The 25893-nt window shown below is 38.7% G+C and overlaps 1 protein-coding gene across 1 annotated transcript in view; it reads right to left on the bottom strand.

The window, feature by feature from the left end:
• Nucleotides 1-20597, bottom strand: part of ZNF330 (zinc finger protein 330) — a 32074-nt gene extending 11477 nt beyond the window's left edge. The window contains exons 1-6 of the mRNA XM_006887017.1: nt 20478-20597; nt 16781-16800; nt 16596-16666; nt 9653-9732; nt 3420-3546; nt 2866-2970 (exon numbers count right to left, since the gene is read on the bottom strand). Of these exons, the coding sequence (XP_006887079.1) occupies nt 2866-2970; nt 3420-3546; nt 9653-9732; nt 16596-16666; nt 16781-16800; nt 20478-20597 (523 nt within the window). The remainder of the gene's footprint in view (nt 1-2865; nt 2971-3419; nt 3547-9652; nt 9733-16595; nt 16667-16780; nt 16801-20477) is intronic.
• Between the last annotated feature and the right edge of the window lie 5296 nt (nt 20598-25893).

The following is a 25893-nucleotide window of genomic DNA, read 5'->3' on the forward strand; positions in this document are numbered from 1 at the left end:
GTGGAGGGACGGCGCAGGAGAAGAAGACCCTTGATGAGATGGATCGATTCTGTGAGTGGAGTGGTGGGAATGAGTGTGTTTGAAATGGCGAGGTTGGCACAGGATAGAACGGCATTTAGGGCTTTTACACACTGGGTTGCTATGAGTTGTAAGCAACTCGATGGCACATAACAACAACTCTCAAACATGCCAAAAGTATTTAGGATAAGCCTTAATTCACCCCCCTATTCTACTTACTCACCAAAAAGAGGATTTATTTAGCCAAACTTCTCTACATCTTTCAAATACACAGACAGATATTAAAAACAAAGAGCTCTCAATCCAAGTTCCCAAATATTTCCAGTACAGAATCTTTGCTCACACCCAGAGCCTATTTGACAGCCGTGTCACTAAAACACAATTCCAAGAAATCTGTTGTTGTCTATCCACTCTCACTCTCATTTGTGAGGCTGCCACTGTTAGGAATCAAAATGACACTTTCCGTTTTCTTCCTCTATCTTCTCCAAACCCACACACATACTCACACATTCCACTTTGTTATTGTTGTGTGTCTTTAAGTCTGAACTGACTCATAGCTAACACTCCAATAGGCTAACACTCCAGAGGCTGTGAATCACAAAGGAGTAGCCTGCTCATCATTCTGCCATGGAGCAGCTGGTGGATTCAAACCACCTGCTTTTGGGTTGGCAGTACAACTCCTTATCACTAAGCCACCAGAGCTGAATACTTCAATTATTTAATGCCCAAGTTTTCTCAAATGTTAAAATCTTTAGTCAGATTTGTATATAGAGTAGAATTCTCCCAAACTCTGAAAGTAGTATGAATTTCCTAGTTTAAAATCCCAGATTTCTTTTCTGTACTATCAGTTCACGCACTGAGGGTTGGTAGGCATCAAAGCTCACTGACAAGAGCTATTTTAAAAATGTAAATTCCAAGTCCATAGGTCATTTACTAATTATGAATTACAAAAACAAAGTATTAAATATGAATTTTTCTTTTCCTCAGAATAGCATTCCTGCAAACAGTAATTAATTATCCAAGTATGTTAATATGCATGTTAAATTCTAAACCTCAAAATCCACAGGTATAATATCAAATCCATAAATTTCAAGATATAGCCAGTGTATGGGTGGAAATACCCTCTATGAATGTAGGCTTTATGTACCTTATTTGAATAGTATTTCAGAGAAAATATTTCAAGCGTCTAATTATAACTGGTAAAGAAAAAAAAATTATAGGAAGAACTTTGTGAATCTGCTCCAACAACGAGCAACAATGACATAATAATAACAACAGATTCATCTTTAAATGTTGATGAAATTCAGTTGGGTTTTTTTCTGTTGCTTTCATTAAATCAGCCTTAGCATTAGAATCAGAATTTAGCCTTAGCATTCATAGCTGCCTAACGGTTCAAAGTCTATAAAACATGCTAGGATCTTATGCCCCACCCCACATTAATTCATTTTAGTATTTTTTATATATTATGAAATGCTGTACAGCTTGAGACTCTCCTATAATCTTTGGGAACTTTTACATATTTCAATAATTATGCATTTGTTAGGGAACTGATGACTTCGTCAACTTTAAAGAGTCAGATGAGCTAAAGAGTAGCACTCTATACAGGAACAAGAATTAAATGAACAGTGTGACTCTCTAGGTAACTTATAACGTCATTCACTATTTAATAAGGGTTTTCTATGTGCTAAGCAGAAGAGACCTGGTAGGCTTAGTGGTTAAACACTTGGGCCATTAACTAAAAATTTGGCAGTTGAAACTTCCAGGCTACTTTTCATAAAATTTATAGCTCTGTGGACCTGGGGGGAGGGATTGTAAAACAATGGGGGAACTTTTACTTTTCAAAGAGAAGAGTGTACTGGGTGGGGGGAGGGGGGGGCAGGGAGGAAAGTGCAACAATGAATGAATGGAAATCCAAAGTCTCTGTAAATTTTCATTAAAATTAATAAAAAAAAATTATAGCTCTGAAAGTCCTGCTACAGTAGTCTACTTTGTATTTTTAGGTCCCTATGAATTCACTTGAGGAGTGTGGTTTTGATTTTAGTTTAAGGGCCAGGTATCATACCACAAGTTTTACATATTATCATTTAAAGTAACCTGTTATGGAGAAAGTTAGAATCTTCTTAAACATAAGGAAGCTGAGGTTTAAAAAAAGTTTAATATGTCCAAGGTCAATAAAGCTAATAAGCAAAAAAAAAGTAGCGTTTGATTCAAAAACTTTATCTTCTAAGAATCAATACAGTTGTACAAAAGATGGTACCAATGGCCCAATAGGTACAGGACTGGTAGATGCGTGACCATAACTTGTAGAGGTTAAATACAAATACTAAGCACCTTCAGCAGACTTAATACACTCTCCTGGAGTTAGGTCTAGGCACTTAGCTTTTTTTTTTTAAATCCCAGGGTGTTTCCAAAGCACGATGCAATTTAACACATTGCCACAAATGACAGCAATACAATAAATGGGGTGGGGGGGGGTGTCTAAGCACGGCAGTGCAGCAACGTGTTAAGAATCAATGGCACTAACCAGAGGAATTATCACTAGCCTTATAGCATTTGGAAATGTGTGATTAGGGAGAGGGTTGGTTATTACAAAACTGAGAGGTGAAAAAAGACACTTAGCACTAATGACCAGGAATGTGCCAAATCTTACAATGTCTGATCAACCCCTTCAAACTAAGAACTGACCTAACCAAATGACACCTGTTTAGAACAGACTACGTATCCTAAAAATTTTCTAGAGAAAAATACAGACACCTATTTAAATTTCCATAAAAGTTCACATAAAAACGAGGTACCTTCCTTCTCATTAAGTTTCATACTTCTCCTAGTAAGAATCTAAAAACTTACATTTAAAGGTTTCTGCCTCTAAAACCTGGCAACTGGCTTGATGTTCAAACTGATCATCTTCACAGAGAAAGTTATGGCAAAAAGAACAACTGAATATTCTGCCACCTATTGGAACGAAAAAAGAAAAACACGAATGTAAATATAATAAACGTTTTTTTTTTTAAAAACCCTCCCCTGTAAAACTACTTGGAAAAGATGGAAAGTTCAGAGGTTTACCCAAATGGTCTAGTATTGTTCTGGTAAAAGCAAAAACAAAAACTGCTAAAATATGTGAAACTGAAACATAGAAAAAATGGATTTCTACTATCGCTTGGCTACATAAATAAAATTCATGATATTAAAAAAATTTCTTCTCTAACCTGTTAAGATCAGCACTACTATCAATGCTCATATAAATCCTTTTCCAAGTAATAAAAACAAAAAAGATTCAAAAAGTTAGGAATAGCAGTAAACATAATCTTGAAAAAGAAATCTTACCACAAGTATCCCTTATGTTGGATTTCACTTATAGAAGGCATTGTGGCTGAGTTCACCTTGTAAATGTAATCACTCACCGTGGTCCCATACTCCTCGTTCACACTCAACACACTCAGCATCAGTGAGAGGACAGGCACAAGCGTGTGTACTGAGGCATTTCCGTCCATGGCAAACCCAAGCTTCACAAAAGTCACATATTGCACCCTGTCAGCAAACACGAACAAAAAAATTAACCTTCGGACAGCGGAAGCCAACATTTAACCAACGGCAATCATCAAAAACCTATACTTGGACCAGGAAGCAGTCCTCAGAAAAGAGCAGGAAAACACTGCATGGTTCAAAATCAGGAAAGAAGTGCATCAGGAATGCATCCTGTCTCAATATCTTTTCAGCCTATTGCAGAGCAGATCATTTGGTAAGCAGGGCTTTATGTGGAGGAATATGACAACAGGCTTGGAGGTAGACGCATCAACAATCTACACTATGGAGATGATACAATCTTGCTTGATGAAATTGAAGAATTGAAGCACTTGCTCCAGAAGGTCAAGCACTGTAGTTTTCAATATGGTTTGGAGCTCAACATCAAGAAGACAAAGATTCTCACCACTGGGCCAATAGGCAGCACCATGATAGATGGAGAAGAGATTGAGGTTGCTAACATTTACAGTTTGCTTAGCTCCACAATCAACACTGTTAACAACAGCAGTCAGGAAATCAAAAGACGAATTACATTGGGAAAATCTGTTGTCGGGGACCTCTCCAGAATACTGAAAAACAATGGTGTCAGTATAGAAATTAAGGTGCACCGAATCCAGCCATGGTCTTTGTAATTACTTGTTATGCTTCAGAGAGTTGGACAATGACTAACAACAACAGAAGAATTGATGCCTTTGAGTTCTGGTGCTGGAGAAGAGTCCTGAAGACACCAAGAACTGTCAAGAAAACTAATAGGTCCGTCTTGGGGAGAATGAAACCAAGATTCTCCTTGGTAGCTAGGATTTTGAAACTCCGCCTCACTTATTTGGGCATGTGGCCAGGAGACACCGGTCCTTAGAGAAGGACAACACGCTTAGATGAGTGGAGGGACAGCACAGGAGAGGAAGACCTTGGATGAGATGGATTGATACAGTGACTGAGGCAATCAGGGTTGGCATGTCAGAATTAGTGAGATTGGCTCAGGACAGGGCAGAGTTCGGAGATGCTGTATAGAGGGTCGCAGGTGACTCAAAAGCACATAACAACCACCATGAAAATTTTAAACATTTATCCATTATCAGGCTGCTTTGAAGGAAATGGCAAAAAATAAGGCTTCAGGAATAGATGGTATAACAATTGACATATTTCAGCTAACAGATGCTGCCCTGGACGTGCTCACCAAGTTGTGCCAAGAAATCTGGAGAACAACCACTTGGCCAACTGACTGGAAGAGATCTATATTTTTTCCTATCCCAAAGAAAGGTGACCTAACAGAATGTGGAAACTACAGAACAATCTCACTGATTTCACATGCAAGCAAGATTTTACTGAAGATTATCCAAAAACAACTGGAACAGCACATCAGCAGAGAACTACTAGAAGTCCAGGCTGGGTTTAGAAGGGGTCGTGGTACTAGGGATATTGTAGCTGATGTTAGATGGATCTTAGCTGAAAGCAGAGAATACCAGAGGAATGCAGATAGCTGTGTTTCATTGACTATGCAAAGGCATTTGACTCTGTGGATCATAAAAAACTGTGGCTGACTCCGAGAAGAATGGGAATCCCAGAACACCTGATCGTTCAAATGTGAAACCTATACTTGGACCAGGAGGCAGTCGTCAGAACAGAGCAAGGGAACACTGCATGGTTCAAAATTGGGAAGGGCATACACCAGGGATGCATCCTATCTCCATACCTTTTCAACCTGTATGCAGAACAAATTATCCAGGAGGCTGGGCTCTATGAGGAGAAATGTGGGGTCAAGATTGGTGGACGATTTATCAACAATCTGCGTTATACAGATGACATAACCCTGCTTGCTGAAACTGAAGAGGACCTGAAGCACATGCTGCAGAGGGTCAAGGACTGCGGCCTCCAATATGGATTGAGACTCAATGTCAAGAAGACAAAGATTCTCACCACTGGACCAACTGGCAGCATCAGGATGGATGGTGAAGAGATTGAGATTGTACACAGCTTTAGTTTGCTTGGCTCCACAGTCAACAGTCTTGGCACCAGCAGCCAGGAAATTAAAAGGCACATTGCCATTGGAAAGTCTGCTATTAGGGAATCTCTCCAAAGTACTGAAGAGCAATGGTTTCTCTCTGGAGACTAAGGTGCGTCTGATACAGGCCATGGTCTTCACAATCACTTGTTATGCATCAGAGAGTTGGGCAATGACCAAGGAGGATAGAAGGAGAATTGATGCCTTTGAGCTGTGGTGCTGGAGAAGAGTACTGAGAATACCATGGACTGCCAGGAAAACAGATTCATCCTGGAAAGGGTTAAACCAGGTGGCTCCCTGGAGGCAAGGATTCTGAGACTCCGTCTAACATACTTTGGACATGTTGTGAGGAGAGACCGGTCCTTGGAGAAGGACATCATGCTTGGGAGAGTGGAGGGACAGCACAGGAGGGGAAGGCCCTCTAAGAGGTGGATTGATTCAGTGACTGGGATAATCGGGATGGGAGTGTCAGAGACAGTGCAATTGGCACACAACAGAGCAGCGTTTAGGGCTGTTGTACATAGGGTCGCTATGAGTCGCAAGTGACTCCACGGCACATAACAACAACAACAATAACAACAACATCCATTTTTCTATCCTCAATGCCAGCAGGGGGCTTCATTAAAGAATTTACTATCTACTTTTTTCTTATTATCCACTTTTTTATCACTTTCTTTTTAGTGAGACTGGCTCAAGACAGGGAAGGGTTCATAGCTCCTGTACATAAGGTTGCTATTCACCGTAGGAGACTCAACAGCACATAACAACAAAAACATACTATATTGGTAGTTTTTTATTTAGACCTCATGTTTAGAGTCAACAAGACCTTGGGGAGGGTCTTTGTATTTAAAAGTCAGTTGTTACAATATTTTGGAGGAGCATTCTTCTAAGTGGTACAGCACTCTTCTGTCAATATGCTGTAATGAAGTGACCTGACCTGGGGTTGCTGTGATGCTGAACTTTGTGCCACTGGGTGTCAAATGTCATAACGGTTACCCATGGTAACAGTGTTTGGTGGAGCTCCCATTTTAGACAGGTTTGGAAGCAGGAGTGGTATCCACTTCCTAAACAACATGCCTCTAGAAACTCTATGAACTTTGAGAAATGATGACAGTTATAAAAAGGCTTCAGGCTTTTTTTTCATATGGTCACTATGAATCATTCTTGCCTTGACAGCAATCAAAAACAACATCCATTTTAAACCAAAATTAAAGATGGTTTTCTGAAAGCAAAACTATTTCACCAGCTGTTACATGCAATAGATATATCTTAGCTGTAAGTAAAAAAAAAAAAAAAAGAGAGGTTAAAATTATTCTAATACTAACTAGTAAAGTAAGTAGTTAGAAGTGCTGCCCTCAAAATCAGTTCTGATTCAAATGACTTCTAGAGTTGACAGTTTAAAACATTCCTGTTATAGCACTTTCTAAGGAGGCCTGGTATAGTAGGTTAAGGATAACAGTGGACAGTTTGCATCCATCAGCTAGCTGCTCCATGGTACAAAAAGGGACAGTCTCCTTCCATTGAGATTCACAGCCTTAGAGACTCAATGTAAGATGCTATTTGCTCGAACTGACTCAATGGTAACATATAGGGCTTTTATAAGAACTTTTTCAAATACTAACATTTCCCAACAGAAAACTGCTTATTTATGTTATTTTATAAAGTAATCACACAATTTTCCAGAATAATCATAAATTACTTTATGCTAGCTTTTAAAAAATTTTCTCTTAAGGCAAACTATAATTTTTTTTAAAAAATTTCTTTGTGGAAGAAACTAAACTAAAAGTTAAAAAAAAACAAAATACAACAGAATCAATTCTGACTCACATTGCATCCCACTGGGTTTCCATACTCTTTATGAAAAGAGATTTTCCATCTTTTCCTGGCAGATCTAAATCATCAGCTTTTAGTTAACAATCTGATACAATATGTACAACATCCCTAACTACAGGTTAGGACTTTTCAGTCAAGAAAAGACAGTACAAATATATCACAAAATGACACCTCATAGAGCTAGAATGGAGTTCCTTAATGGAGTGGAACAAGATAGGTTTCCCTTTACAAAAAAAGCAATGCAAGGCTGTAGACTTAAGTCTGAGATTTAACTACAGATTTTTCTGACTCTCAATTTAGTATTTATTCAAGGCTTTGTAATAAAAGAAGTGAATGACGAAAAGAATATTTTTTGACTTGTGCAAGTAGAGTATCATAGATATCAGATTCTCCTATATCTCTTGAATTGAACTGTAACAAGAAAGAAAAAGCACAAGCAAGCAGAGTAATCAAGGAGAGATTAAAAGAGAAACTTTACAAAGGATAGGGCAGAGATTAGAAAAATTATCAAAAGATAACACAACTAGCATTCCCAGACATAAGGGGAGGAGAGAGGAGGTCACTTCAGCCCTAACAGGCTGCTATAAAGAGAGGACCTAGGAGTCGTGGCCTTTAAGTGGAAGGATACAACCAAAGCAATGCAATCCCACAGGAAGTAATTTGGATATATAAACACCCAGATCTTATTTTTCCTCCCTACCTCTGCCATCCTGCTGGTGTCAAATGTAGCCAAACCAAACAAAAGGTTATGGGTAAGAAAATCACTGATCAAGCCCATATAGGTCAGATTCCCATACAAAGCAGAGTGCAGAAGTGTGCAAAGATAAAGTATCCAGGTCACTTTTCTAGAATATATTGCTAATAAAATATTTCTTTTATGTGCTTTTTCTGTGTAAGAAATAAAGAGCTCTGGTGGTGTAGACCATAAGGAGTTCTGCTGTTAACCCGAAGGCAGCACCTTGCTGATGGTTCAAATCCACCAGCAGCTCTTCAAGAGAAAAGATGGACAATCTCCTCCCATGCAATTTGAAGTCTCCCAAAAACCCGCTCAAGGGTCAGCTATGAGTTGGTTCTGACCCAAAAGCAATGAACTTGAGTTTTTAATGTAAGAAAACAATGTCTGAATAACTATATTCCATGAATTTTAAAAAATGGATAAAATTTAGATATAAATAAACAAGGAAGGTTGAAGAACTGTGTTTTTTAAAAAAATCACAATAGCATATATTTATTTAAAATAAAGAAAAAGGAATCCAAAAGATGATTATGAATAATTCTGGTTTCTTGCATCTATAAAATATGTGTATATGAAATGTTACAAGGTTATGCCTCATTATAAAGAATTATGCATTCTTAGAAAGTCTCTATAATAAAATATTCTCCTTGACAAAGAAACAATTTAACTTACTCATATTCTAAAATATAGAACTAAGGTATGAACTCACAGAAAAGAATACAAGAGTTTATTAAATCACATTTAAAGAGAAATTACTTTATAAAGAACATGTATCACACAACTCTTATTATTTTTATTATCTAAAACCTTGAGTGTCCTAATAAAATCCCACACGATGAAGAGATTACATATAACTTTGCTATGTACATACTAATTTTTAAAATGTAACATTTTAAAAAATCCCTATTAATATTATATTTCTAGTAGAACTATGTTGCCTATTTGGAAAAAAATCTGAACCTTGGTAAATAGCAGTGCTTTCAGTAGAACAGATGCTTAGCAATAGTGGTTTCTGTAGTTTAATGAGTACACATTAGAAAAGTACTATCAACAGAATGAATACAATTACAAACAGATTTCTGTTGGAGTGAACATTAAAATCAGCTTCCATTCCTTGAACAGGTGCCAGTAAGGAAGAAAGCAGCAGCCAGATTAAGTAAACTGTAAATTATTCCTTGGAGAAGGACATCATGCTTAGAAAGGTGGAGGGACAGGGAAGGAAAGGAAGACCCTCAATCAGGTGGACTGACACAGTGACTGCAGCAATGGGCTGGAGTGTGTCACAGATTATGTGGTTAGGACAGGACAGGGTTCAGCTCTATTGTTTATATGGTGGCTATGAGGTACTCAACTCGTCGCCACCTAGGAATAATAAGGTAAAACATATAAAAACCCTGCCATAGGAAATCTAGATAACTTCAGGTGAATCGAAAAAAAGAAGAAAAGAATTTCTATTTAGAAAAAAACCACCAATGGTCCAGGTGATTTATTCCTATCCTTAGAAATCTGCTAGTCCTAAGAGATAATGAGGAGAAGCTTACCACCATCGCAAGGCCGGTACTATAAACTCCAGCATGCTTTATGACGCAGTCTGAAGACTTCATCATACACTTTGTTTTCCCTTTCAACAAAAAAACTTTGCATTAGTCTTATAAAATAAGCAAGTACTCACTAACATAACTCAAGATAAATTATCATTGAGCAAAATTTTTAAAGCAAATGGAGTGCTTTCAAAATTGTAAATTACTGCTTATGTAAACAATGAAAAGGATATAATTGAGATTGGATTAAATATTTTAATAGTATAAAATTACTATTAATTTTATAATCATTAATAAAGTTGTTAAAATTTATTGCAAAGTAACTTCCATGCCAGTTAGTTTCTGTACTTTAAGAAACTAATTTATGCATTATAACCTAAATATCATTTACAGCAGCTAAAAATCTTAAGAATTTTCAGATAAACTTAAAACAAATTTTTAAATAGCAAAGCTTCAAAGTACATTTTATATTTTATAAATGAAAATAAAGACAGTTTAACTAAATGCAATGATTATGTACCTTATCTTGTTTATTATTAAGTTTATGTATAACATAATATCATATATTAAAATAGCCCAAGGTAAACATTCAATGGGATTTCTGAAACAGTGATTTAAATGAACTAAAAACAGAATATAGTAATAGAGCTAAAAATTTTAAAAATTCACAAAAGCTTTGACCTATTCACAAATTATCAATCCAAGGCACTACCAAAAATTCATTTTTCAAATATTGTACTTCTGAGTATGGATTAACAATTACTTTCTAGTCACCCTGTTGTTAGGTGCCATCAAGTTGAGTATGACTCACAGCGAACCTATAAAAAAAAAGATCTGAACCCTATTCTATCCTGTGCCATCCTCACACTTCCTGACACACACAGACCATTGCTCCAGTCACCGTCATCAATCCACGTGGTGAAGGTCTCCCTCTCCTTCACCAACCCTAAATGCTTCCCAGCATCATGCCCTTCTCCAAGGAATAGCATTTCTTAGCAGTATGTTCAAACTATGTGAGGCAAAGCCTCATCTTTCTTGTCTCCAAAGGGTACTCTGGTTGCACCCTCTCCAAGACATAACTGTTTGTTCTCTTGGGCATCCATGGGAAGTTCAGTGTTCTCCTCCAACACCACAGCTCAAAGGCATCCTTTACTGTCATCTTCATTCATTATCAAGCTCTCAGATGCATAGCTAGTTATCGGAAAGACTATGGCTTGAATTAGATGAACCTTAGTCTTCAAACTGCTATTATGTTGTTATGTACCACCGAGACACCTGTAATTCATAGTGACCCTATGTACAACAGCCCTAAACCCTGCTCTAATCTTTTGTCTCTGATACTCCTACCCCCATTACCTTAGTCACTCAATCAAACCATCTCATCGAGGGTCTTCCTCTCCTGCGCTGTCCCTTCATCTTCCCAACCATGCCATCCCAAGGACTGATCCCACCTGGCAACATGTCCAAAGTATGTCAGACGAAGTTTCAGAGTCCTTGCCTCCAAGGAGCAGCCTGGCTTCACCCTCTCCAAGATGAACTTGTTCTCCTAGCAGTCCATGGTATATTCAATACTTTTCTCCATCACCACAGCTCAAAGGCATCAATTCTCCTTCGATCCTACTCCTCAGTAATTTGAAAAGGTCCCTAAATGCAGATTTTCCCAGTGCAATGTGTCTCCTTAACTCCTGACTGCTCATACCAAGGGTGTTAATTGTGGATCCAACAAAGATGAAGCTGTTGATAATTTCAATCTCCTCTCCATCCATTATGATACTGCCAATTGGTCCAGTAATAAGAACCTTTGTTTTCCTGACAATGAGATGCAATCCACACCAAAGTCTCCTTTCTTTGATCTTCTGCAAAAAGTGCTTCAAGCCCTCCTACTTTCAACGAGTAAGGTGTCATCTGCATAACGCAGGTTATTGATGAGTCTCCCTCCAATCTTCATGCCACACTCCTCCTCAGAGAGTCTAGCTGCTTGGATAATTTGCTCAGCATACAGACTGAATAGGTATAGAGACAGAATACAACCCTGGAGCACTACCGTCCCAATTCCAAACTATCAGTGCTCCCTGGCTTTGTTCACACAACAGCCTCCTGGTTCAGGTCCAGGTCCCACATGAGCACAGTAAAGTGCTCTGGGGTTCCCATTCTTCTCGTTGTTAGCCACAAATTATCATTATTCACAAAGCCAAATGACTCTGAATATTCAATAAAGCACAAATAGATATTTTTCTGGTCTTCCTTAATTTCAGTCAGGATCCATCAGCAATGGATATTCATGTTGCCACAGCCTCTTCTAAATCCTGTCTGAACTTCTGGCAGTTCCTTATCTATATACTGTTTCAGCCGATTTTGAATGATCTTCAGCAGTATTTTTGCTTGCATGTGATATCAATGATATTGTTTGGTAATTTCCACATTCAGTTGAATCACCTTTCTTGAGAATGGGAACAAATATGAACCTCTTCCAATCCATTGGCCAGACAGCTGTCTTCCAAATTTCCTGGCATAGACTGTTGAGTGCATCCAAGGCTGGCTCTGTTAATTGAAAGTCAACTGGTATCACATACCATACCTGGGGCCTTATATTTTGCCAATGCCTTCAAAGTCACTTCTTCTTCCTTATCTCTGGCACCTGCTCATATGGTACTTCCTGAAATTGTTCAGTTGTCAATTCTGGTACAGTGACTCTGTGCAATCTCTCCATCTTCTTTTGATGCTTTCCAGGTCATTCAATACATTACGCATAGCATCTTTCAATATCGTGACATGAGGCTTAAATTTGTTTTTCAGTTCTTTCAGCTTGAAAAATGTAGAGGAAGTTCTTCCCTTTTTGTCCTCCAATTCCAACTCTCTGCACATTCCATTATACTTTTGTCCTCTAGAGCTGCTCTCTGAATTTGTCTGTTCAGCTCTTTCACTTTGACACATTTTCCTTTAATCTTCTCTTCTCTGCGCTCCAGTGCAATCTTTAGTCTCTTCTGACATCCACCCTGCTAACTAAGGAGGACCTGAAGTGCTTGCTGCAGAAGGTCAAGGACTGCAGCTTTAAATATGGAAAAAGCTCAACATCAAGAAAATAAAGATTCTCACCAGTGGGCCAATTGGCAGCATCATGATAGATGGTGAAGAGGTTGAAATTGTTGACAGCTTCAGTTTGCTTGGCTCTACAATCACTCTTGGTACCAGCAGCGAGGAAATTAAAAAGACAAATTGCATTGAGAAACTCTGCTGTCAGAGACCCCCTCCAAAGTACTGAAGAGCAACAATGTCAGTCTGGAGACTAAGGTGCGCCCGATACAGGCCATGGTCTTTGCAATCACTTCCTATGTATCAGAGAGCTGGACAATGACTAGGGATAATAGGAGAGTTGATGCCTTAGAGCTGTGGTGCTGGAAAAGAGTACTGAATATATCATGGCATGCTAGGGGAACAAACAAGTTCATCCTAGAGAGGGTGAAGCCAGGCTGCTCCTTGAAAGCAAGGATTCTGAAGCTTCATCTGACATACTCTGGACATGTTGCATGGAGGGACCAGTCCTTCGAGAGTGATGTCATGCACGGGAGGGTGGAAGGATAGCGCAGGAGAGGAAGACTCTCGGTCAGATGTATTGATTCAGTCACTGGGGTAATGGGGACAGATGTGTAGGAGACAATAAGACTGGGAAGGGATAGAGCAGGGTTTAGGGTTGTTGTACAAAGGGTCACTATGAGTTGTAGGCAACTTGACGGCACATAACAACAACTGTTTATGTAGTGACCTTTTACTTTCTTCATGAATGATATCCTTGATAGCATCCCACAACTCAACTAGTCTTCTATCACTGGTGTTCAATGCCTCAAAACTATTATTAAGATGATCATAAAATTCATACAGAATTGATTAAAGATCATATCTTGGTTCCTGTGGACCTATTTTTTTTTTGGCCTCAATTTGAACTTGTATATTAAGTAATTGATGATCTGACCCCCAGTCTGCCCCTGGCCTAGTTTTAACTGCTAATATTGAGCATCTCCAACTATTTCTTCTACAAATGTAGTCAATCTGATCCTGTGCAGTCTTTCAGGTAAGATCCACATGTAAAGTCGTCCTTTGTGTCTTTTAGAAAAGGTATTTTCAGTGAATAAATCATTATAAATACAAAATTCAATCATTCTATTTCCAGTTTCATTTCTATCACCAAGCCCCGATTTTCTAACTACTGCTGCTTCCTCCTATTTCCTACTTTTGCATTCCAGTCACCAATTATCATTAATGCATCCTGACTGCAGGTTCAGTCAATTTCAGACTGCAAAATTTGGCAAAAATTCTCAATTTCTTCCTCTTTGACTAGATGTAGGAGAATATATTTGAATAATTATGGTAACGGGTCTTCCTTGTATGTGTAAGGATGTTATCCTATTACTCACAACATTGAATTTCAGGATAGAACTTAACCTGACATTTTTAATATGAATGCAACACTATTCTTCCTGTTTTTCATTCCCTGCGTAGTATTCCATGATTATCTGATTCAAAGTGGCCAAAACTGGTACATCACATCTCACTAATGCCCAGTATGTTTATACTCATGAGTTCCATTTTTAATAATTTCCAGTTTTCCAATGTCCAAGCTACATATATTCCATGTTCCAATTGTTAAAGAATGTTTGTTATTGATTTTCCTAATTTGTACTGACTTCCAGTCTGGGCTCTACCACTATACTACCAGAAGTATCCTGTCTGTTTAATGTTCATAAAGTTTTCAAAGGTTTGTTATTCAGGAACTATATGGCCCATCCTGCCTCCTAGAACCACCCACTAGGACACCACAAAGTGTAGCACTAATGAAGCAGAAGATGCTCATTATTTTTATCTTGATTACCTAAAGAACAAAGCTGAGCAACAGGAAATGGGAAAAGCACAGGAAATTACAGCAACAATCACATAGTTCTTCCATTCTTAACACTAGGTACAAGAATCAGCAAGAGAAAAATCTATTTATACACAGTTGTTGTCATTTGCTGTCGAGTCGTTTGTGACTCATAGCAATCCTATGTACAACAGCCCTAAACCCTGCTGTATCCTGTGCCAATCTCATTGCCTCTGACACACCCATCCCGATTACCCCAATCACTGAATCAATCCATCTCATAGAGGGTCTTCCCCTCCTGCGCCGTCCCTCCACTCTGCCCACCATGATGTCCCTCTCCAAAGACCTGTCTCGCCTTACAACATGTCCAAAGTATGTCAGACGAAGCCCCAGAATCCTTGCCTCCAAGGAGCAGCCTGGTTTAATCCTCTCCAGGATGAATCTGTTTGTTTTCCTGGCAGTCCATGGTACATTCAATACTCTTCTCCAGCACCACAGCACAAAGGCATCAATTCTCCTTCTGTCCTCCCTAGTCATTGTCCAACAAGTGATTGCAAAGACCATGGCCTGTATCAGGCGCACCTTAGTCTCCAGAGAATACACAGTACTATGCAAAATGATTCAGAACCAGAGCCACTGTAAATATGGGGCAATTCTAATAAACTAATCTTTTACCTTTCCTTGTTGTCTATTTTCTGCCCCCTATATCCATCTGTTTCAATGATTAGAATATAAAAGCTAGCAGCTGAGTGTACCATTTAGTCAACTGCATTTTCATTAATTTTAGAACTGAAAGCTTCCTTTGAAAGCTGCAACTACCCTGAAATAGTCAAGGATGCACACATAAATATTCCTACCTTCTGTCCTGCTATGGTACATTAAGAGCATTTAACTGATCATATCTCAAACTATTTCATTTAAAACTATTGTCCGATAAACTAAGTATATACTTCTTCAAATTAAAGTGTGAGAGAACATGGAATGAATAAAGTTAATGTCAAAATTATTTACTCAAGGAATTAAAAAATATTAATATGCAAAATACTACAAATCTTACAGATGGGGATTAGAGAATAGAGCATGTAATATTTCTTTAGTATTTCTCAAATATAATTCTATCATTATCTCAGAATTTAGGTAACACTAAGAATAAAACACCAATCTTTCTACTCCTTCTAGTTTTAGTCTGAACATCATTTTGGGTTAAAAGTTTCTACATAAAGGGACTTCTGATGGCCTAGTGACAAGAAGCTGCACTGCAACCCCAGAAGTACATGGTTCGAATCCACAAGATGCTCTGCTGGAGAAGGAGGGGCAATCTCCTCCTGTACCAGTCAGATCCGATCTAATGGTACACACACAAAAATTAATTTAAAAAAAAGTTTCTACCTTAAGAGTTTCCTCCAATATACTTACAAATCAATCACTTCCAAATATAACTTAGGGAAGTCATGCTCACTTCAGCAGCACATATGTTATTGTTGTTATTAAGTGCTGTCGAGTAGCTTGCAACTCATAGCCACCCTATGTACAACAGCCCTAAACCCTGCTCTATCCTGTGCCAGTCGCATTGCCTCTAACATACCCATCCCAATTACCCTAGTCACTGAATTAATCCACCTCATAGAGGGTCTTCCCCTCCTATGCTATCCCTCTACCCTACCAAGCATGATGTCCCTCTCCAAGGACCTGTCCCTCCTTACAACATGTCCAAAGTATGTCAAACGAAGCCCCAGAATCCTTGCCTCCAAGGAGCAGCCTGGTTTAACCCTCACCGGGATGAATCTGTTTTCTTGGCAGTCCAAGAAATGAAATTTCTCTAATGTTTACTGTAACTTGTTGATAACCTAAAACTATATCTCAACTGTTTTTCGGAATTATGTAGAGGTAAAACCAAGCCTTGATCAATTTTTGGTAAGTCAAATAGTAATTTAGGGTCATTTATGGTATTGCCTAGGATCATTATTATGCATGGTAAATAATAATAAACTTACTAGATAAAATTTATTAACCTTTTTTAAAAATACAATGTAGTAACTTTAAAACAAATGTTTGATAAAAGGCATCTATCCTTACTTATATACTTACCACATTGTGCACAAATTGGTAACTTCTGTACAGAGTTACAAAAATAGCAAAATGCTCGATTCTTCTGTCTCCTTGTCATTGAAAAAAAACCAAAACACCAAAAAACAAACACACATAGTCAATATCAGTTTAAAAAGTGAGTGAACTTATTTCATTATCACATGTAAAAGGAAAAGAAAAATTACCTCTGACATTTGTCACATTCCTGCAAAGAGAAAGACAGAACATTAATTTTTCCAACTGGCTAAAGACTAAAAATTTACTTCTATTATAAAAGATACATATTGCTATTTATGGTAAAAGTTAAGTGATAATGTCTCTGAAACCTCCAATTCCACTCAGGTATGCAAGGATTAACACACACTTAAATCACTATTAAACAGGAATATCCCAAGTGCATATTACATTTTCTCTTCTTCATGTTTTCTTTGAATACATTTTCCTTAGTCTCTCCGTATTAGAAGTTCTGGAAATGGGGGGTGGGGGGGAGGGGAGAAGAACGAACTGGGGAGGAGGGTAGCGAAAACAGTGCAACAATGAATGAATGAGAACCCAAAATCTCTGTAAATGTTCATTAAAACTAATAAAATTTAATAATAATTTTTTTTAAAGTTCTGGAAATGATCCTATCTTCTCTATGAAATACACCTTCTTCATACACTCAATAAAATCAAGTTTGTTGTTGTTATGTGCCGTCGAGTTGACTGTGCCTTGTAACGACCCTAAGTACACCACCTATGAAGTCTTCCATGTTCATAACCAGTCTCATTGGCAACGACACACCTATCCCCACTGCCCCAACTGCCATATTCTAAGTGTGCTCTCTTGTACATAGGGTTTCGAAGGCCAGTTCTAGTCTGGAAGTAGATGGCCAATCCTTCTTATGTTGTTGTTGTTATGTGCCATCGAGTCGCTTCCAACTCACAGTGATCCTATGTACAACAGCTCTAAACTCTGCTCTGTCCTGTGCCAATCTCATTGTCTCCGACACACTCATCCTGATTGCCCCAGTCACCGAATCAATCCACCGCATAGAGGGCCTTCCCTTTCTGCGCTGCCCTCCACCCTCCCAACCATGATGTCCTTCTCCAAGGACTGGTCCCTCCTTACAATATGACCAAAGTAGGTCAGACGAAGTCTCAGAATTCCTTGCCTCCAAGGAGCAGCCTGGTTTAACCCTCTCCAGGATGAATCTGTTTCTTAGCAGTCCATGGTACCCTCAGCACTCTTCTCTAACACCAAAGCTCAAAAGCAGTCCATGGTACCCTTAGCACTCTTCTCTAACACCAAAGCTCAAAAGCATCAATTCTCCTTCTATCCTCCCTGGTCACTGTCCAGCTCTCTGACGCATAACAAGTGATTGCAAAGACCATGGCCTGTATCAGACGCACCTTAGTCTCCAGAGAAAAACCGTTGCTCTTCAGTACTTTAGAGAGGTCCCTAACAGCAGACTTTCCCACCGCAATACGTCTTTTAACTTCCTGGCTGCTGGTGCTAAGAGTGTTGATTGTGGAGCCAAGCCGACTAAAGCTGTGAAAAATCTCAGTCTCTTCACCATCCATCCTGATGCTGCCAATTGGTCCAGTGGTGAGAATCTTTGTCTTCTTGGCATTGAGCCTCAATCTATATTGAAGGCAGTAGTCCCTGAACCTCAGCAGCAAGCGCTTCAGGTCTTCCTCAGTTGCAGCAAGCAGGGTTGTATCATCTACATAACACAGACTGTTGATAGATCTTCTACCAATCCTGATGCCGCATTTCTCCTCATAGAGCCCAGCCTCCCGGATGATCTGTTCTGCATACAGGTTGAAAGGCATGGAGACAGGACACATCCCTGGCATACACCCTTCCCAATTTTGAACGATGCAGTGTTTCCTTGCTCTGTTCGGACAACTGCTTCTTGGTTCAAGTGTAAGTTTCACATTAGCATGATCAAGTGTTCTGGGATTCCCATTCTTCTGAGTCAGCCAGTCTGTTATGGTCCACACAGTCAAACACCTTTGCATAATCAATGAAACAAAGATAGACATTCCTCTGGTACTCCCTGCTTTCAGCTAAGATCCAACTAACATTAGCTACAATATCCCTAGTACCACGACCCATTCTAAACCCAGATTGGACTTTTGGCAATTCTCTGCTGATGTGCTCTTTCATTCGTTTTTGGATAATCTTCAGCAGACTCTTGCTTGCATGTGAAATCAACAATACTGTTCTATAGTTTCCACACTTTGTTGGGTCACCTTTCTTTGGAATGGGAACAAATATCGATCTCTTCCAGTCAGTTGACCAAGTGGTTGTTCTCCAGATTTCCTGGCACAACTTGGTGTGCACGTCCAGGACAGCATTTCTTAGCTGAAATATGTCAATTGGTACACCATCTATTCCTGGGGCCTTATTTTTTGCTATTTCCTTCAAAGCAGCTTGAACTTCTTCCTTCATCACCCTAGGCTCTTGCTCATATGTTGTTTTCTTAAATTCTTCTGTGTCTACCAATTCCTTTCAATACAATGACTCAGTATATTCTTTCCATCTTCTTTTGATACTTACTGATTGTTTAAAGCATCCTTGATTATAGCAACTTGAGGTTTGAATTTGTTGTTCAGTTTCTTAATGCTAAGCAAGTTCTACCCTTTTGGTTTTCTGACTCCAGCTCCTTGCACAATTCATTGTAATATTTTACTTTGTCATCCCGTGCTGCCTTTTGAAATCTTCTGTTCAGCTCTTTAGTATCTTGAATTCTTCCTTGTGCTTTGTATCTTTCTTTTTATGCTCACAACAATATCTTTGCACTTTAACAGTCATCAAAGTCCAACTTGGATTATATGCATTTATGCATGTAAGTCTTTTATTTACTGTTCATTCTTATCACCCTGGAAAATACTAGTTCTGAAAAGGGCATCTGCTTATACCTGGGCTATCAAGAGCTTTCCCCTTCTCTGAGAAGAGTAATATATAACTGAAAACATGCAGCCACCAAAGGCTATGAATCAAACAGAGAGGGCAATCTGAAAAAAAATGGAGCTAGCAAGGAAATATAAAAAGGAGGGGGAAATTGTTCGTGAGTCCTTTGCCTTTCTCAATTGCATAAATTATTTCACTATTCATTTAATGACTCCATTTCCCCATAAGGTTATCAACATTTGATTGCTATACCTTACAAATAAATCCTAATGAACACCACCACAAAGCTGCATGCTTACTGAGGACAGAGACTGAGTTTTCATCGACAAATGTCCGTCCCACAGCACCTAGGATAGTACCAGCCACATAGTAGATGCACAATGAATATTTGGTGAATGAAGTCACATTAAACATCTCGTATCTTTTCAATGAAAGAAGTAAAAGTAGTGGGCATAGAAAAGAGAAAACAGGAAAGCATGAATTAATTCAGAGAAGCAATGAATTTTACTTTTTCACCATTTAGAGAAACCTTAAAATTAGCAGGACTAACACACTTGGCATAAGGGAGAGAACTTGGTTAAACAGAAAGTCTAAATTCAAGAAATGTGGAAAGTTCAGAAAGAGAAATCACAGTTGTTCAAATTGCTAAGAGAATATAACAGAAAGGGTTCAATTAATAGGACAAATCAAGTTAAAGCAAATAAGGTGAGAAAAGCTGAAAAACTATACATTTTACATCTGTGAATCTTGTTCAATATCTACTTGCCACCAACAGTGTCTGAAGTACTATATTAGATTTGAAAAAGAACACAGGATCTAACAAAATCACTGCTAACTAAAACAACAGACATACTTCTATAGCCAGTTTTGTATTCAACAGTAAATGATACATAAATATATTTGCTCATATTTTACCAAGTTATATTTCAGATAACTATGACATAGTCTTTCAATGGTAAGTTGCTATCAGATAAAAGCTATTACCATTGAGGCATTGCATGGATGCTTGGCTAAATCTATGGTGCTTCTTGATGCTCTTAGTTGTTTTTCACGTTCTCGACGGTTCTCTGCTTTCTTCCTTGCACCTGTCTTCTTTTTAGGCATCTTCTCTTCTTTCTACCAAAAAGAGCAAAGAAGATTTGATTGCCTAGTTACATTTACTATTGTAAATGAACCAAAAAGATAGTATAATGAAGTGCTCTCATTCGTGTTAAATTTTGAACTCTATTTGAACTCAATCCTGTCAATTTGACGGGAAGGCACATATTTTAAAACTTTATGAAGTATTAAAAACACATTATCCCAAATAAAGCAGACGACTCTTTAACTCAAGGCACTTATTTAGACTACCAAACAATTTTAAATATGTAAGCACAAAGAAACCATTTCTCTTAAAAAGCCAAAGGTTTGGGGGTTTCTGTGTCAAACTAAAGTAAAAATTGTATTAGGCATTTATCATTACAAAGAAGATATTTTAAAAGTACACCACTCACATTTCAACTCATCAGATTTTAAAGCTATTCAGGTGACCTGGAGGCTGCGAAGACTTGAAGTATAACAAGTCTAATTTTTCCTGTGACAATATCTAAATAAAACACTTAATAGTCAAGTCAAATGACAAGAGTAACTACAAAGTCAAACTACTCTCTCTCTCTCTCTGAAATTACATGTTTGAAGCTAATTTGACACTTTGAAATGCAGTCTTTGCTCCATATGCAGTGGGGCTACAATTTTAGTAGGGTTCAAACTGATGTTTAAGAATATATGTTTATTACATCAAGAGGGTGTTTAATATATATTTACTGTATCAAAGACTCGGTGGCACATAACAACAACAACATATCAAAAGGTTAAAGAACAAAAAACTATGGCCTGGAGGTGAAGCCAGAGTCCTCCTCGATGACAAAGCTTCATATTGCACACTTTGAGCATGCTGCTAGGAAAGGTTATTCCTTGGAGAAGGACATCATGCTTGGAAAGGTGGAAGGTCAGCGAAAGAGAGGAAGACCCTCAACCAGATGAATTGACACAATGAATGCACTCAAGCGTGTCAGAGACTATGAAGTTGGCACAGGAGAGAACAAGGTTCGGATCTATAATTCATAGGGTTGCTATGAGTCATACCCAACTTGATGGCACCCAGCAGCAAACAATACATCAAGACTTTAAAAACTGTTTCTGTCAATTCAGAGAACTATCACTTTCAGGGAAACAATGGTTTTTACTAAATCATACACTTTTAAATGGATTTTAATCCAACCTAAGGATTTCAAAGTTATCTAAGGGTATCACCAACATCACTTTTCTTAAAGGTCACATTCCAGCATGCCTACCACATACTAAGCACTCATATAGGAATCAAAATATAAACGAACAATCTAGGTGCTTACTTTTAAACATGAACTCAGGAAATCTCAAAATTCATTGTACACATGTGTATCGAAAACTTAAACTCATTTCATCCAGTAGGAATCAACTCATAGGTGACCCCTGAGCAGGTTTTCAGAAAACTGTGATTCACACAGATTGTCTATCTTTCTCCTGTAGAGTGAGTGGCGGATTAAAACTGCCAGAAAGGTGCCTCCTTTGGATTGGAAGCGAAACTCCCTAATTACTAGCCACCAGAATGCCAAAAAATGAAATCTACTGCAGTCCAGCTAAACTTGATTCACAGCAACCACCTTCTCCAGTTTCCATGGCTATAAATTTAAGAAGCTGCTCAGAGGGAGAAGAACGGGCAATCTCCTCCTATGCTACTAAATCTCTGAAAACCCTTCAGAGGGTCAACCATGGGTCGATTTCGACTCAACAGCACACAACATCAGAAAAGAAATGTCCCAGGGAGTGAGACAGGATATTTCTTGGGAAGTAAAGAGGTGAAGAAAAGACCAATGCTATAAATCTGAGAAAGAGACTACCCATCTTTCTCCAGCGAACCCAGGAGTAAATTCCGCCATGCCTAGTTTTTCTGCTTTACAGCGATGTACTATGTCATCAGTTTCATGGATGTTTGTGTGTCTAAATTATGGTATTGATACATATGTAAACATATATATGTTGTTGTTGTTGTTATGTGCCATCGAGTCGCCTGCGACTCATAGCCACCCTATGTACAACAGCCATACTTAAGCTACCATTCTCAAAGATCAACTGTATAATTTCCTAAAAACATAGATTTAAACTTCCAGGTCCTACGCAAGATCAAAAAGTGCTAAATCTCCAAGCCAGGCTCAAGTTTCAATAGTCACTCTGATGCAAAACTTCTCTGATAATACAAAATACATTCAAAGAAATCACAAGCACATCCACGATAATGTGAGAAAGTCCCAAAATACAAACTTCGACGAAATCTGGCTTTCTCTTTCAGAACTGTACATTACCCCATGACCATGAATCAGCTTGTACTTACTCTGACTGATTCTTATTGACAAATCAAAAATCAAGTGGTTAGCTCAAAAATGTGGGCAGGCTAAGACAGGAGAGCATTTAGTAGACAGTAGTAAGGTGTTTACACTACTAGGTACTTAAAATGGCAAAATCTACAAAGTGACAAAACTGTGTAATGTCTTCGCGAAAATAATCAGTAGATGCGGAGTTGGATGAATTTCAGACACTCAGAGGTCTTTTTAAATCTACTGACAACTGTAAACTCTTTTTTTTTTTTTCATTTGTTTGGGAATGTTAAAGTGCGAATTCCTTTCTCAAGTTTAAACGGGTTTAAATCCTTAATTCCGGAACGACCCGGTTTCCGCTGATCTGGCTTGTGTCACCAAATAAGGAAATGAGCAAAGGGACCCCGAGGCTTTAAAGGACAAGCCTGGAGTCTGAGGATGCAGGAGAGTAACGGGGGATCCAGAAGGGACGCCGTGGAGGCGCCACGCGGCTCGCGGAACAGGCGCCTGTCATCGCCCGCGGGGCACCCTACCTGGCGCGCGCTGCGGGGCGACCTCGCTCACCTTCGCGGGAGGCCCGTTCCCTGCAGGTGCCGAAGGGCAGGGGACGGTGTGGGACAGGGGTGCACCAACAATAAACTCAACCAGTAGCCCAGAACTCTCGGGGAGTAGAGGACCCCAAGAAGCCAAAAAGCACAGGATCCGGCGGCTGACACCAGGCGGAGACCGGATGTCCTCTTACGTCAGTGACGTCCTCCCAGCCCCCCGGAAAGATGGGAGGGTCCGCCCACTCCCGTACGCTCCGCCCAAGTCCCGCCCACTCGTCCAGGAGGCGGGGTCACAGAATGACAGAAAGGAAAAAGGGGACTCAAAAAAAAAGAGGTCAAAAAGATCCATTAATTATGCTTTTAGAAAGAAAGATACATCTGAAAGGAAAAGAGAAGAGGAAATTTACCTCACAAACTTGGTTGATCTGCTGAATCCAACAGCTGGTTACATTGCTGCCCAAATTCTCTGTCACCCTTTAAACCATCTACATCTTCTAGCTTCACATCTCACCTTTTCTTGTTTGTTGTACAAGTTATCAGGTGCCTAGTAAAGTTCTATCCTACCCTCCCCTGTAACCTCAGGGATTCCATCCCATTATGATCAAATCCCCCCACATTGTGAACTTCTAAGGTGTGTTCCATCTGTACTTTATTAATATCTAAGTATCCTGGCTTGCTTTAAACTTCTCTTAATTGAGGGGCGCTTATTTTCCATAAATGCCTTTCTCAAGATTAGAAGGTAGAGTCAAATCCCTTTGTTCTTTAATGCGACATTCAAATAATTAATCTTTAATGTCTGCCAACTTTTATTCTTCCTTTTTGCTATTATATACTCAAGCTTATTAATGGAAAGTTTGAGAGAATCTAGCTGCCGACTTCTGCCATCAGAATCTAGCTGCCGACTTCTGCCATCATAGTGAGTCATTCCAAAGAAAAACCTATTACCTCAAAACCTTGATTTCTTCATCTCCGATAGTCATTACCACCATACCAGTCGACCACAAACATCCATTGTAAACACACCTCCAGTCCTGTCATCAAATGGAATTATTTATCACTATAATCCAAAATTCAAACATGTAAACTTATCTTTCCACTCCTCTCACAAGTACGGATTTTTTTTAATTCTCTCTGTGTTCTTCTACCAATTTTTCCAGTGATGTCTTCTTTCCTTATTTTATTCATCATTTCTTCCATAATTTGCCAAGTTCTGTTTCAAATAAAATAAACTTAAAACTTTCCTACTATTTTCATTATTTGGCTTAACTTATCCTTCCTACACTGAACTTCTGGATGTTATTAAAGAAAAAAAAGAGAAATCATATAATCATGCCATTCTAAATCCATGGGTACTAATCTTTACTGAGCACTCAAAATGACTCGTCAGTCCTATCAAATTATTCTAACAAATGTAATCTGTTAGTTTGGTAGCTCTGCTGATGCTTATCCTTGAAAGTTAACCTTGGAGACATTTGAAATACCAGCAACATAGCTCCCAGCTTCACAGCAACACAGCAACACGTAATTAATCACATATGACAAAGAGAAAAGCAACAGAGTCAGAAGGAGCCATGGAACAAAGGATGCCATTGCTGATGTCAAATGGATTTTGACTAAAAGCACAGAATACTAGAAATATATTTATTAGTGTTTTGATTATACAAAGTATTTGAGACAAAGCTTCACTAAGTTGTATTGTCGTTAAACTGAAACCAACTCATAACTAACCCTCCAGCAGTTTTCAGAGGCTATCAATTGCATGGGAGGAGATTACGCATCTTTCTCCCAAGGAGCAGCTCATAAATTCCTACTTTTTGCCTTTGGGTTGTCAGCAAGTTCCTTATCCATTACACCACGAGGGCTCCCTAAATAAATATGGTGATGATATAGCACACTAGTACATACACATCTTAACTTATTTTAAACAATATAGTGTTTCCCTACCACACTGTCATGGTAGGTAAGACAGCATGGTACTGGTACAACAACATACACATAGATCAATGGAACAGAATTGAGAATCCAGAAATCAGCCCATCTATTTATGGTCAACTGATTTTTGACAAGGAGATGAAATCAGTTAAGTGGGAAACGACAGCCTTTTTAACAAATGGTGTTGACAAAATTGGAAAACTATCTGCAGAAGGCTTAAGCAAGAGTCACACCTCACTCCATATACAAAAACCAACTCAAGGTGGATCATGGACCTAGGACTAAAACCAAGGACTATAAATGTCATTAAAGAAAAGCTTGGAAGAACTTTAGTAGTCCTAATCCACAACATAAATTATCCTGAAAATCTACAACAAAGAGAAGATGAATGGGACCTTCTAAGAATCAAATCCCTATGCACATCCAAAAACTTCTCCAACAGGGTAAAAAGGGAAGCCACAGAGTCGGAAAAAGTGTTTGGTAATATGTCAGATATCTAGAATTTATAAACTTGAGCACCACAACAAG

This window comes from Elephantulus edwardii, unplaced genomic scaffold, assembly GCF_000299155.1.
Source record: "Elephantulus edwardii isolate Elephantulus edwardi_28Jun2011 unplaced genomic scaffold, EleEdw1.0 scaffold00053, whole genome shotgun sequence".
NCBI lineage: Eukaryota > Metazoa > Chordata > Mammalia > Macroscelidea > Macroscelididae > Elephantulus > Elephantulus edwardii.